Source organism: Fusarium flagelliforme (genome assembly GCF_020744385.1).
Source record: "Fusarium flagelliforme strain FIESC 12 MPI-CAGE-AA-0113 chromosome Unknown B0J16scaffold_7, whole genome shotgun sequence".
Classification (NCBI taxonomy): domain Eukaryota; kingdom Fungi; phylum Ascomycota; class Sordariomycetes; order Hypocreales; family Nectriaceae; genus Fusarium; species Fusarium flagelliforme.
Genome location: NW_025763509.1, coordinates 2,075,759 through 2,089,769, shown reverse-complemented (window position 1 = coordinate 2,089,769; position 14,011 = coordinate 2,075,759). Strand labels below are relative to the sequence as shown.

At 47.5% G+C, this 14,011-nt stretch overlaps 7 protein-coding genes across 7 annotated transcripts; 5 read left to right on the top strand and 2 right to left on the bottom strand.

The window, feature by feature from the left end:
* Nucleotides 1-1,843: 1,843 nt before the first annotated feature.
* Nucleotides 1,844-2,605, top strand: B0J16DRAFT_274610 (putative esterase; the record flags this gene model as incomplete). Its single annotated transcript, XM_046123675.1, has 2 exons — nt 1,844-2,148; nt 2,203-2,605. The coding sequence occupies 2 exons, from the start codon at nt 1,844-1,846 to the stop codon at nt 2,603-2,605; spliced, it is 708 nt and encodes a 235-aa protein (XP_045979247.1).
* An 824-nt stretch (nt 2,606-3,429) lies between these two features.
* B0J16DRAFT_418320 (uncharacterized protein) lies at nt 3,430-4,858 on the top strand (the record flags this gene model as incomplete). The annotated part of the gene is made up of 3 exons (XM_046133755.1): nt 3,430-3,838; nt 3,884-4,027; nt 4,076-4,858. The coding sequence occupies exons 1-3, from the start codon at nt 3,446-3,448 to the stop codon at nt 4,856-4,858; spliced, it is 1,320 nt and encodes a 439-aa protein (XP_045979246.1). The 5' UTR covers nt 3,430-3,445.
* A 963-nt stretch (nt 4,859-5,821) lies between these two features.
* B0J16DRAFT_388736 (RTA1 like protein-domain-containing protein) lies at nt 5,822-6,987 on the top strand (the record flags this gene model as incomplete). Its single annotated transcript, XM_046131768.1, has 5 exons — nt 5,822-5,878; nt 5,958-6,195; nt 6,246-6,306; nt 6,359-6,766; nt 6,825-6,987. The coding sequence occupies 5 exons, from the start codon at nt 5,822-5,824 to the stop codon at nt 6,985-6,987; spliced, it is 927 nt and encodes a 308-aa protein (XP_045979245.1).
* On the bottom strand, nt 6,906-8,222 carry B0J16DRAFT_185981 (uncharacterized protein). The gene is made up of 2 exons (XM_046122710.1): nt 8,023-8,222; nt 6,906-7,967 (listed from the first exon to the last, which is right to left on the bottom strand). The coding sequence occupies exons 1-2, from the start codon at nt 8,096-8,098 to the stop codon at nt 7,225-7,227; spliced, it is 819 nt and encodes a 272-aa protein (XP_045979244.1). The 5' UTR covers nt 8,099-8,222; the 3' UTR covers nt 6,906-7,224.
* Nucleotides 8,223-8,663: 441 nt separating this feature from the next.
* Nucleotides 8,664-10,084, top strand: B0J16DRAFT_349325 (transferase). The gene has a single exon (XM_046128889.1). It carries the CDS (start codon nt 8,918-8,920, stop codon nt 9,980-9,982), a length of 1,065 nt encoding a protein of 354 aa, XP_045979243.1. The 5' UTR covers nt 8,664-8,917; the 3' UTR covers nt 9,983-10,084.
* A 136-nt stretch (nt 10,085-10,220) lies between these two features.
* Nucleotides 10,221-11,945, bottom strand: B0J16DRAFT_404731 (cytochrome P450 monooxygenase; the record flags this gene model as incomplete). The annotated part of the gene is made up of 4 exons (XM_046132826.1): nt 10,221-10,407; nt 10,462-10,628; nt 10,681-11,645; nt 11,702-11,945. The coding sequence occupies 4 exons, from the start codon at nt 11,943-11,945 to the stop codon at nt 10,221-10,223; spliced, it is 1,563 nt and encodes a 520-aa protein (XP_045979242.1).
* A 1,333-nt stretch (nt 11,946-13,278) lies between these two features.
* B0J16DRAFT_364897 (transcription factor) lies at nt 13,279-13,938 on the top strand (the record flags this gene model as incomplete). The annotated part of the gene is made up of 1 exon (XM_046129967.1): nt 13,279-13,938. The coding sequence occupies one exon, from the start codon at nt 13,279-13,281 to the stop codon at nt 13,936-13,938; it is 660 nt and encodes a 219-aa protein (XP_045979241.1).
* Nucleotides 13,939-14,011: the final 73 nt, after the last annotated feature.

Sequence of the window (14,011 nt, the reverse complement as noted above, 5' to 3'; positions counted from 1 at the left end):
ACCCCGCAGTTTCTGGCCCCCAAGACCTGGATAGACAGTCAATCCGAGATCCGGAACGTCGCATTTGGTCAGCTTATTCCAGGGACTAGTACGGATAAATCTAATTGAATAGTATAGTTCCTATCTAAATAAATCCTACGGGGACGGTCCCCGAGGCGGACTATAAGTCCGTGGTCCGTAGGAGTTGTATATCGTCTGCAAACCATCAATTGCTTAAAGCTTCTTTAGCTGAATTTCGCTTGATTAATTATTTTAGGTTGACGAATCGACAGATTTTTAACTTTTCTTTAGAGTAAATGTATTTAGAATCGCGTGGTCTAGCAGTTATTGTCTGATCATGGGGATAGTAAAGGCCCGAGCAGTGACAGCAATACTAGACCCCCTATCTGAAATGCCGGCTTAGGAAGGTTGATGCTGCGGCATGCTTGCCGGACTCTTAAGCGAAAGCCTAGAACAGGCACAGCCACAAGGGTCTATATTTACTTAGGGTTGAATAACTGCGTTGGGTTTGCCCTTGTCGATCCGTGATCCTTTGTCTTGTTGCGACTCCGTGGGGACATTGACAATACGGAGTAAGGTCAATATTGAACTTAAACTCGTGCTAACCATGACTGTTCATGGAGGGGAACATTTTCAAGGGTCTGTTTTGTCGAGATCGGGCCACGTTGAATGTCTTCCCACTTTTTCCATTGGCTACACGTAGTACTAAGCCCGGATGTACGGATAGCTAAACGCGTATCTGCTGGCAAGCCCCCGACCCTTGGTTTATCTTGACCCCAATGCAAGGACTGCGATAGTCATTACGTTATAGATAAGGACTGATGTCCGAGCGCTTGCTACTGTACCCTACTCTGCCAGGGGTAAAGGCATGTGATTTTGCTCTAACTGGAGTACTCTAGCACTAACGTCAATAGCAGTAGTATGTTTGGCTCAATAATAGTGTGCAAGTACTCCAGATATGCTCTGTTCTTGGTCTCTCTTTCTTTTTTTTTCTATTTGGAAATAACGTCCCGCAAAGTCGTTACAATAAAGCAACCGAGCAAATCAACTCAACTTTCTTAAATTAAAATGTGTTGCAAATAGAATCCCACTTAACAATTCTTCAATTGGGCTGCCAGAACGTGAATGAATGCTATTCTAGATGGCGTTGCAGCTCCAGCGGCCCTGATGAGAGAAAAGTAATTGATAATACAGGGTAGGCTCAACTATGGAAGTATCGCCTTAACTCCCGGAAAGACATCGGAATATAATCAATTCAGCAGTGAGCAGGAAATAGGTAAGCAGAAACTATAGAAATAGCCCTCGACAGTAAATACATGTGATTATCTATGTTTACAACTATCGCAGATGAGCAACAGCTCCAAAACTGTAATCCCGATCGTGTTTGTGCAGGTCCAAATGGTAGCGCACATGTCACCATCTCATCGGGAACCGGTTCCTGCCTAGACGAGGGATTGGGAAATAAAGTGGCTTTGCCAAGGCGCGAAAACGACGCGCCAAGGCAATAAATCGTCAGACCATCATCAGGTCGCGTCTACATTCCAGCACTTTATTGGATGTCAACCGCAAGCCACAGTACATTTGATCTGCAAAAAGCCCCGAACGGCAGGGGTCGCTCTGGAAACCCGAAAACCTTATCAACGAGTGGCTTTCTAGCTTACCTCCTTGCATATACGATGACGAAGATGGGTTTGTTATTGTCCAATTCCGATTTGGGAGTGCAGTGAATAGCTATAGGTATAATACGGAGAGGCACCGACGTGCTTGTTTACTCTGCAATTGAATCTCGACCTTCTCTTTATCGCTTCACCTTTTACCAATCTCTTGTTAACGTGCTTTTACGATGCGTGCCTTCATAATACTCACTTCCTTGAGCCACCTCGCCATGGCTCTTACAATTCCCACGAAACCAAAGAAGAGGGCTCTGACATCTGGAGTCACCATCTACAGTTGCACCACACCGGGCACAGTTGCGCTCACCTTCGATGACGGACCGTTCGTTTACACTGAGTCTGTACTTGATCAGCTTGCATCAGCTGGGTTCCAGGCCACATTCTTCCTCAATGGGTATAACCTGGGGAATATTGAGGACTACCAATCCACTGTTGACAGGATGATCAATGAAGGACATCAAGTTGCATCTCACACGTGAGTGCCAGCTGCGAACAATCATACAACATGATGCTAACTAATCATCTTCAGATACGGCCATCCTGATCTCGCTACCTTGGCTGACTTTGACGTTGAACAGCAAATGGCACTGCTGAGCAACCAATTCATTCACATGATAGGTAAGGACCCCGTCTACATGCGTCCTCCATACTTTAGCTTCAGCGACCGAACTCTTGGAGTACTCGGTCAGCTGGGGTATAAAGTCATTATTGCTGATATCGACACCAACGATTGGCAGTATTCTTCCTTCGGTGGTGCCGAAGCCTCAGTAGAATCGTACAACTACGGCCTGAGCCAAGGAGGCTCCATTGTTCTCATGCACGACGTTCATCAGAACACGGTTCAGAATATTCTTCCCCGTATTATCCAGGCGACGCGAAGCAGTGGAAAGAGAGGTAAGTCTATTCTGTTCAAGGATGAATATGGTTGTTAACTCTTGTCCAGCTGTTACGGTTGGAGAGTGTCTTGGAGATCCCGAGACAAATTGGTATCGAGGTTCGGGAGGATCTGAAGGGTCTCAAACACCAACAATACCAGAGTGGAATAGCACAGGCAGCCACAACATTCCTGTTGTGGTCCACACACCCGCACCCGAGAGACTCGCGCTGGTTCATTGAGAGATTGAGTGTTTGAATTGTGGTATATATATGGTTTATCAAAAGGGTTTCATTCACTTTAACAAGATTAATATTATCTTCAATTTACTACTGGAGTGCCCATGTCAAGATAACAAGTGAACATCAGGAACAAACCCATCTGATGGTACGAGATAGCAATGGTGTAGAAGGCTGGTGAATGAGCCCAGAGACACGCCGCTTTCTATGTATAATTCCTATGCTCCGATGAAGTACTGTCGGACTCCAACTGAATATGGTACCCGCCGTACAAGGACAGATTGGTTCTGGGTTTGTATGGTTGCATCCCGAGATTAGTTTGGAAATAGCTACAGACCAGGAGCGGATTAATGATACTCCAGCCACATTAGGCTATCCTCATGCTTACTCGTCAGGCCAGGACCTGAGATCATCTTTACCTCAAAAGTTACCATTAAGTGGATATGGTCAATACAGGGAAGCCAAGTCGCGGCTGCGCGACATGCAAGCAGCGAAAGATCAAGGTGCAACCCTCTACGTTCACAAGGTTTTACCATTGAGTTAACGATATGTAGTGCGACCTATTGATACCTGAATGTACGCAATGCAAGACTGCAGGATGGACCTGTCCAGGACCCTCCAATGCAGGGGCGTTCTTCCGCCACCAAACTACCACAGATATGGCAAGAAGAAACGTAGGTCAGGCTGTCGCATCGGCGACGGAATCAGAGACTTGGAAACGGCCTTTATCACCACCACTTAGAGACAGAGCCACGACCTTCTTTATACGACAGTATACTTTTGATGTCTCAAACGGAGCGCTGCAAGACAGCCACGAATATCTTCCGTTCCTGATCCGGAAAGAAGGTTCTGCATTCGGATTAATCAACACAACGGTGGCTGCAGCAGGGTTTGCTGCTCTGTCCAATGCTGGGAACGTTGCAGAATGGCGCTCTGAGTCGATACGATTATACCAAATTGCAATCCAGCAGCTGCAGAACGCCCTTCAGGACCCAATACAAAGGGTCGCAGATGAGACACTCGGTGCAGTTTTGTTAATGGGAACCTTTGAGGTAAGTATAATGCTTCATGGTTTGTAGGCTTTCTAATTATGTTAGACAATCGCGTTTGCAGATACGAGCTCAATGAAGGCCTTCAGTCAACACATCATCGCAGCGGCACGATGTATCGAGATGCGCGGTCCTCAGCAGTTTCAGACCCCGGTTGGTTTAAAGCTATTCATGCAGATGCGGCGACATATGGTAAGCTGTGCGTTTACTAGTAACGTACATGAACTAATCGGGCGCCAGATAACTACATGTCATCAGCTGCAAGAACCCTTCCCATTGGAGATATCTAAATGGTCCCGGTGGGCAGAACCACATCAATCAGAGGCTTATATCCCCATCAACCAATTGTCTCAGATCAATGAGGCTCTTGCCATTGCTCGAGCCGAACTGAAATACCAGGAGATTACTGATCCTGATGTTATTTCCAATCGTCTTCTTCCATTTGATGTCATGATGGAAGAATGGGCGCAATCATTGCCAGCTAGCTGGGAGTATAAGTCATATCGATCTGCTGGACCCGATGGCGTGCCTTCGAGCAGATTCGACCTTCAGTACGATATATACACGAATCCTTGGATCGCATGTCTGTGGAATTGTTATCGCAATGCGAGACTGCTGGTTCATGAGTCGATCATTGTAGCGACACTCAAACATGGCACTGAACAACAACGGCAATCTCTGCAAAGTTCATACACGGTACTGCGAATCATGGCAGATGGCATTTGTCACAGCGCGGCATACCATCTTGGGTATCGACATAACGATGAGAAAACCATAAGCAATGCGGAAGATAACAACCCAGCTCCCGGAGGTTTCCTGCTCCTTTGGCCACTGTTCTTCGCTGCCGTTCAGAGGACTTCCCCTCCAGAACAAAGGTTATGGGCAGCCGGCATGATCCGTCAAATTGGTAAGCAGATGGGTCTACAGGTGGCGCTATCAATGGCTGGGCTATTAGAGGACACGAAGGATTTTGCATTCTCCAATGAAGAGACATTCTTACTTGGTGAATGGCACCCAAATTAGATATAAAATCCTACCGCATATCTCTGCTGGACTTCAAACTCATGTCACGATGTAACACAAAGACTCAGACGGGTAGCTGGGACGCTCACAAATCCAAGCGTAAGGCAGAATTCCACCCTTACAGTCTTTCGGCTACTGGTTAAGCTTATTATCCATGGCTGGGGAAAATGGCCAGGAACGTCTTAGTAGCTTTAGTGGATTGAGCGTTATAGCTGATGATTGGTCGTGTCGCATGGCTAACTCAAACGAGGCTAGACTAAAATGCTTACACGGGTGCATTGATGTTTGGTTCCATTGAAGGATTCGAATGAGAGAGATTCTTGACACTATCAAACATGGTGGGGGTGGTCGTTTTGTAAAGGATTTCATTGGCTAAAATTTTACCTTCTTGTGACGGTGTAGTGAGCCTAATGGGGATTGGCTAGCCCGCAACGATTGCCATATCTTAAGCATTGTCGATCCTGACAGCAGTGACCCTTCTATAGTGTAACAATCAATCAGCTATGAATATTTCCAGATGGGATTGTTGATCATGCCTATTAAGAATGGCATCTAAAATGTTGATCTGATCTAGTTATCACAGCTTGACCAGTGTCGTCGTGTCTGTCTTCCAGCCACGTTCGCAACAATTCGGTTAATGCTGCACGTCTATAACTACAAGCAGGTACGGCGGCATCAACAACAGCTCCATCTGATCACCTCCGCAGGGATCGTCCCTTCAGATCCCTGGTTTCACTACTGCTGACGTGGAGTGATCCTTCGGCCTGTTAGTGCGAAACATGTAAACGAGAAATAATATCTTGCTATCGTTAATGTCTCTGTGCGAATGCGAATGAGGCAGTGTTATGTAGATCATATTGTTGTATAAAGAGACCAGGAAAACCCGAACAAGTCTCTCAAGCAGTCAGACCCTTTGCATAATTCTAATTACTGTTCAACTCGATTCTTACTCACACTACGAATATGAACGACACGGGGAACTTTATCATGTTTGGGCCCAAGGCCAATTGTACCTTGGACGTACGTCTCACATCCGGGCCTCACTGACCCAATCACACGGTCATGATTATGCGAGTATTGGATACTAATCCAGGTCTAGCTTTGCCCCATAGAGGCGAGCGTATATAGCTACCGCCCTTCTCTCGCCGCCAACATTTCCTTTGCGGCCCTCTTCACCATCGCCACCTTCGCACATGCCTACCTTGGCTGGCGATGGAAGACGCCTTGGTTCATGTGGTGTATGGTCTTGAGTTGTACGCATGAAGTAACAGGTTATGTTGCGCGAATTCTCTTGTGGGTGAATCCATGGAGCTTTGGTGCTTTCATCACTCAAATCAGTTAGTTATGCCATTGAATCTTGGAGGTTATCCATACTCACCTGCTACAGTTGCTATTACTCAAGCTCCCGTCTTTTACTGTGCAGCAATCTACGTCACTCTTGGTCAAAGGTTAGTTATCATCCGATCTCGAGAGGTGCCAATCACACTGACGTTTCGCTAGTATCGAACACTATGGTCCAAGCCTCGCTAGATTCCCAACTAAATACTTTGCCTGGGTATTTGTACCCATGGATATCGTTTCGCTCATCTTGCAAGGAACTGGAGGAGGTCTTTCAGCTTCTTCCTCAGGTGCCAGTCAAGTTGGAGTTGATGTCGCTATGGCAGGACTCATCCTACAAGTCATCATGCTTGTCTCATTCAGTATCCTGTTTGGAGACTACATGTTCCGGTATCTGAGATCTACAAAGTCCAAGACCCTCGGTTCCAGGGATAAACTCTTCTTTGGTTTCCTTGCCATTGCGGTACTGGCCACTCTGGCCCGTTGTATCTTCCGTGCGGATGAGCTCAAGGAGGGTTACTCGGGACAGTTGATTAAACATGAGGACCTGTTTATCGCGTTGGAAGGAGTGTAAGTCTTCTACTGCCTGGTCTTGGAATAGGTAACTTGGAACTGACAGTTTGCGCAGATTGATTGTTGTTGCTGTGTTCTGTCTGTTTGTCGCCCATCCTGGGTTGGTCTTCAACCGTACGCCAAAGGTATACTACTCGGTTGCTACAGGGGCAGACACTTCATACGAATCTGGCTACCCGTCAAAGACAGCTGAACCTATGAGTGAAGCATTACGTTAAAGAAATTATGGTGGCTATCCAGGAGGACAGGGAGTGTTGGTACAAATCTACCTATGGTTATTTCTAAAGAAGGAACCTTGTGCTATCTCCGCACTCTAGGGACAAACTTGTTGTTCATTGACGAATTGGAAGTGATTTACATTAGAACAGAGAATATTTCTACCAGTTGACACATAGCATATGTTTACGCTTGCCTCGCTACTATTCAGCCAAATTACTAGCCGAATCCAATCCCATTCACCCGGCAAGGATTAAATCAAGAGCCGTAAAGCCTGCGAAGTCACCAGCGGGGCCGAAATAGCCTGCCCCAGTACTATCAACATAGAACTGGGAGAATCGTGCGCCATTGTTGGGCCTTCGACAACTCCCTGCGCTGTCGCAAGATCCATTTGTCGCACTGCAAGACAGAGCACCAGTGGAAGCCCGTGTGCACGTCAAGGGAGCGTTTTGGAAGTTGTCGAAAGGGCAGACAACAAGCGGACTGAGAGCACCAACATCCCTATAGTGGAGACATAGGTAGTTGCCGTTGCTACCTGTGGAGAGCTGGGCGTTAGGGAGAAGACTGAAGATCAAGGTTTGAGTTGAGTCGGATGGTGTGAAGGATAGGGGGACGAATCGCGAGTCGTCTCCTCTCAGAGTCTGGTCAGCTACTGGTCCAGTGCCGACGATGGATCCAGGTGTGGCAGATGGCCCTGCCTCAGTGATAGTTGTAGAGGCTTCCTCAGTAGTGGTAGAGGTTTCCTCAGTTGTCGTAGCGATTGAGGTTTCCTCAGTGGTGACAGTAGAAGGGAAACCAGTAGAGGTGGTTTCGGCCAGAGCAGTAGAAGATGTCAAGGTTTCGATCAATTCGGAGCTTGTAGTCTCGATTGCGGACACCAAAGATTCGGTCAAGGAGACTTCGACAGATTCGGTAGACGTAGCAAGAAGTGATGTAGATGATTGTACACTTGAAGTGACAAGCGACTCGGCAGTTGTTGTGCCTGAACAAATCTCAGTCAGTACATAGTGGGGAGGAGGGTGCAGGCTGTTACTTACGCGCTGGCTTGCAAACTCCAGCTTCAACAACCGCATCGGCCATCAAAAAGGCCACGGCAAAAGATGAGACACGCATAGTGAAGGCTGATCGGAAGTTAACGAAAGACAGACAGCTGGCTAAGACAAACAGCTTGCCAAGAGAAGCCACCGTGGGGACTGTCCATATTTTAAAGAATGACTATTGGTAATATTTCCTGAACAAGCTTTTCCCCTGAACCGCCCGTACCTGAATTCAGATCAATCAATCTGTCCAGCTTCAATAGTCTGTCAATAGTCGCTCGGCCGCCCGTAAGCGAACGATTCTAAGAGGATGAAATCCAGCCCTAAGATACAAGGATCAGCTCGGGAAATTAACCAGATCTTTCCAGGCCAATGAAACGTGGATTGGATGTTTAGCGCACAATTCACGATGGAGAACTTGTACAATCCGCAATTTCATCATCGTGTTCTTGCACAAAAAGCCTCTAGTTACGACTAGTAAACCCACGCCATGCCTAAACAAGACATTTACCATCTTCATCCCCTTGGATGGGAGAATGATCCTGAAGAGGAAAGGTTCAACGTGACTACGCTTGATTACCTTACTGTATGCAGTTACAATAATTATGCGCTTTTCTTCAAATTGGAAGAGTCGGAGAAACCGAAAATTGTTGAGGTCCTGAAAGCTGGACTGGAGAGAACTCTAGCGCAGGCGCGCCATTATTGCGGCACTATCGAGAAAGACCCCAACGGCGGTCATTCTTTCACCAAAAAGAGAGACACCACTGTCGATTTCATCGTTCAGTGGCTTGACTCTCCCGAGGACGCTGACAAATACCCCTCATTTGAGGATCTGGAGAAGACACACTTCAGTGCAGTGACACTTGGTGATCTCCAGCAATGGAGTGTGCCCCCAATGACTTATGGCGAGAAGCCGGAGGCACATCCCGATAATAGTCCTGTCGTTTCCGCTTTCAAGGCGAACTTCATTCGTGGTGGGCTGGTCTTTAATATCCATCATCATCATTACACCAACGATGTCATGGGCTGGGCCGGCTTTGTTCACCAGCTCGCCGAGAACTGTTACGCTATCATAAATCGTACCGAATTCCCCAGTTGGAACCCTATCAATCTGGATGTTTCCCGATTGATCAAGAAGGAGCCGCCAGAAGACGAGAAGATTGATGGACCAGCTTCTCAAGAACGCCATCCTGGGCATCAAGTTGGCGTGTCGCTCCTGTTTCATCTACCCAAGAGCAAAGCAGCCGAGCTCAAGGCCAAAGCGATGCCGACTGACGGAAGCTGGATCTCGACATACGACGCTTTCTCGGCGTTCATCTGGCGCAATCTCACTCGAATCCGAGCCACAGTCTTTAACCCCGAACCATCGTCGACCCTGTGGTGGTGCGAAGCTATTGATATGAGAAGACGAATGCACAGTCCCAAAGTCCCACCTCGAATCCAACACAATGTCATGTTTGCCGTGACTTCTCCTACAGCGCCTGTAAAACAACCCGCTGTATCTCAGATAGTCTCTGAGTGGTCGTTCTCTGAGTTAGCTGCCTACATCCGCCGCTTGACCGACAGTGTCACACAAGAGAATCTCGACAAGACGCTCGAGATGGTCGCTACGATTCGTGACAAGACGTCTCTGAATGTTCGTGTCGATGCGCAACCTCCATTGTCAATTCTGCAGACCGATCACAGAGATGCGAAAATTACCGCCGCTGACTTTGGCTTTGCGAAGCCGGTTACGTATCGCCATCTACTTGATCGCATTACTGAGGGTGTCATTGTTATTTATCCACCGCGTGATCCTTCGCCTGAGTCTGATGAGGGCTGTGAGTTTGCGATATTCTATGAGAAGAGATTGGCAGAGGACCTTATTAACGATCAACAATGGAGTGAATACTTTGAGTATAGAGGTGTTGACGCTGAGGACGCTGGTCATTTACAAAAGCAATGGTTAATGCACCAATGAGGATTGACACTGGGAATGAGGGTCGGTCAAAGGCGATGCAGTAGACCAAGTGATCTGAAGACATAACACTAATGGTGTGTCTATGGCATGCTAAATGAACCACATACTAGCTACAACTGATGCAATCTCCCAATCCTTATGATATGTTACTTAATTCACTGTCCATTTGTCCTGATGAATAGATCCAAATGAGGCATAGAGGAAATAAGCAGTTCACTCCAGGAGCTACCCCGACACCCTACAAGGTTCCAAGAACCTTTACCCGGATTTCACCAACATGCTCCGTCTTTCCGGGGATAGCCTTGGGGTATCCGACGATGCGGGCATGGGTCATATCAATGTCGGCCTTGGTGGTATCGTAAAGCTCAATATCGTATGCTCGAGCGATTCGTGAAAGAGCCAGATACATCTCAGAAAAAGCCATGCTGAATGGCAAAGTTAGCAGATAATTCCGACAGGTAGGGGGCGGGGTGACTTACGTGTATCCAATGCACTGTCGCGAGCCCTGAGAGAAGTTGGTGATGTACTTCTTGAGTGGAATCTTCTTCTCGGCAGCCTCGATCCAACGCTCAGGTCGGAACTTGTCGGGTTCGGGGAAGATACTCTCATCAGTGTGACAGAAGTAGGTGGACTGGGAGATGGGAGTCTGGGATTGACATTAGTAATTGTAAGCATATAACATGGAAGGATAAACTTACTCCCTTGGGAATGACATGGTTCTTGTATTTGAGGTCCTCCTGGGTAGCCACACGGCCTGAACGAGAGATGGGGCCAAACGCCAGACGGAACCCTTCGTGGACAACACCGCTCAGATATGGCAGGTTCTCAAGGGTGGACAGAGGATGCTGGTTGTTCTCAGACTCGGGCAGGTTGCTCAACTCATCCCGGAGCTTCTTCAGACACTCGGGGTGAGTGAGTAGATAGAAGATGGTGATGGCCAATGTCCTTGAAGTAGTCTCAGTACCAGCAAACAAGATGACAGTACCCTCATCCAACATGCGCTCAACAGTACGCTCGTGAGGTTGGATGTGGGTATCGGCAAGTGCACCAAAAAGGATAGAACCCTTAGCTTCAGAGCTCTTGTTAGAGAGGAACTCGCCCGCACCACGGTCCTGGATTTCATTTCGCATCTGGAGAAGATCGGCGACAGAGGGAGCGATCATTCGGATGCAGCTGTACGGAAGGCGCTTGAGGATGGTGACCATGAAAGGCAAGAAACGAGCCAAATGGTAGACCTTGGTAAGACCCAAGAATCCATCACGAACAACAAAGTGGAAGTCCGGAAGATTGAGGTAGTCGTAGTGTTTACCGTAGAATCGAGAGGTGATAACATCGGCAGTTAAGGCGCAGAAAGCACCATCGAGGCTGAGAACTTGGTTCTTGTCAAGATGCTCTTGGAACCGGGACAGAAGCTTGGAGACACGCTCGTGGATCAGAGGCTCCAGGTTGGTGATAGTTCTCTTGGAGAAGTATGGGTTCAGGTAACCACGACGAGAACGGTGATGGTCGTGGTCTACTGTAGCCGCAGTAGCAGTGGGGACGTCGAAAGCACCAACAGTGGCAGGGTCCTTGTTGGTCTTTCGGGAACCGGCTGTGTAGATTGTGGAATAGTATGACGAATCCTTGATGTGAACCTCGCGAGCATTGACACGGACAATGGGACCTTGAAGGGTATCAGTCAGCTAAGTGATAGTTAAAGCAGTGTATCGACTATCTTACCATATTTCTCGTGCATCTTGGCGATTTCCCAAAGATACTGGCCATCTCGGATGACTTCATGGTAGAACTCAAGATAGGGTCCAATTGCGGCTAGCTTGGGTCCCGGAATCTTTCGCAACGGGTGGAGGTAAAGATTGTAGAAGCAGGTAGCGAGGAAGTAGATAACAGATGATGCTGCCAGTATCCCAACAGCGTGACTGATTGGAATGTTGACAGCACCCTTGATCAAGTCTTTGTCAATCATGGTTGTATCGACTAGAACAATTTGTAGCGATGCTTGTGAAAGAAAGGTCAGTATTGCTACAATTGCAACTATTATTTATATATATGATTATAACAACAGCTGTTGTTTGCTGGTTGAGACTTGATCCTGTTTCAGACGGTCTGTCTGCACTGACAAAACACATCAAGCTCGGAGCGTTATTCCTGTTACGATCATCCATATATTTTAATCGCGCTATCTATCGCTACTATTCACGCAAATACAGAGCTGCAGTATCCTCGTCCGAACAAGAAGGGTGCTGCGACGGGCCTGACAGGCCTGAGGTTATGAAGCCTATGCACCGAACAGAAACGTGCAGTAAGAGATACCGAGGCAACCCGCTATAAAGACCTGTAGCCGCGTGGCAACTTGAGGCTTAGCTACTGAGCTACGGCAATCGCATCGCGCGGAAGAAAGTGTTTCACAACAGCTGTAGGACCGTAGATTGTGTATAATAATAATTGAGTTTAGGAGACCGGAGGATTGAACCGACGTAGGAACTTCATCTAGCAAGACCCTGCCATTTCAGCACAAAACAAGCAGGAGCTTAGAAATGCATGGAATGGCACTGCTCGTACAAAGTTTATGGCCGCCTCACTATACTGCATTGCGCCCTTATCAGTCCCCACTGGCCAGGTCTGTGTTTGTTTGAGACCCCAGACGTTGCGGAACGCTTAGATGATCCCGTGCACCGTTGAATCATTCACTGCAGACTAGTGAAAGCTTGTAAAGAGGAGAACCACCCTCTTCCCTATTCTCCGAGATTTATACTTTTGCTCAGATCGAGGTAAGATGATGCAATTGCCATTGAAGTCCTTTAGCCAGGTACATGAAATGATGATTAGAATGCAGATGTTCTTATTCGCAGCGTCTTGTCATGTTTTTGACAGCTATTTCAGACAGTGTTAGAATGGATGTCTGCGATGCTACGGTGTTGTAACTGTCTTAGGTCCTAGTTTCGGTAGATCACTGCCTGATAGGCAGTATGCAACGTTTTTCCCTCAGCGGGCCCTGTAGATCCCAAAAGACAGCGTCTTTCACCTGGTGTTTCTGCATACGGCCAGTCCGTCAGGACAGTAACATCTCGAAAACTCTAGTTGCCACTTTGAAGCGTGGGATAATTTCTGTCCGTTGTGGCCCGTGATGGTGTACATGCGCTCGCTTAGAAGCTTGTTGCATCTCATGTAGACTATTGCCATTCAACTGCCGTCATTCTCCAGCCTCATGGACTCATGAACCAACAGCCAGGTCTTTTATATACTCCATCGTCGATCAGCCTATTGACTAATGCCAATGTTCATGTTCCAATTTTCTCATGATGTCTACAATTCCCCAACCGTGCTACCAGTCTTGGAGCGCCTTACCGTTATTTGATCGTATTTCCTCGCCAGACCATATCAACAGCTTTTCCCCAGATTTCAACGGCTACGAACCGCCAATGTTAGAGACAGGATTGTTATCGGCGGATTTTAGCGACTTCTGCGCCTATCCTTTCTCTACAGTGGATTTAGGCCCTCAGCAATTGTACGAGGTTCCCAACGTTCGGTTCGAGCATGGCCTAGTGACACCGCCCATCGAACCATGTGTCACAAAATCCCACGATCTTATTGACGCAACGCCAAGCGATTTGATCATCCTCCCCAACTTTACAGAACCCAGTGGATGTCCGTTCCCCAACTGCAAGTCAGTCGCCATCTTCGACAGCGGACGTGACTTTCGGCGTCATTATCGTCAACACTTTAAGCGCTTCTTCTGTCGCTATGCAGAATGTCCGCAGTCGGCTCAAGATTTACGAGAGGTTGATGGCAGAAGGGGATTCGCTACACGCAAGGATCGTGCTCGACACGAGTCCAAGCATAAGCCGACAGTTCAATGTCCTTGGCATGACCAGGATGGACGGCAATGTCTGAGGGTCTTTAGTCGAGTGGATAATATGCGGGATCATTATAGGCGGATACATAAGAAGAAATTATGAGCAGTCATATCTAAAGTTAACAATTATTACCCAAAAGCAGCAGCTTTTCCAGCAACGTGCATTTTTGTTCCCT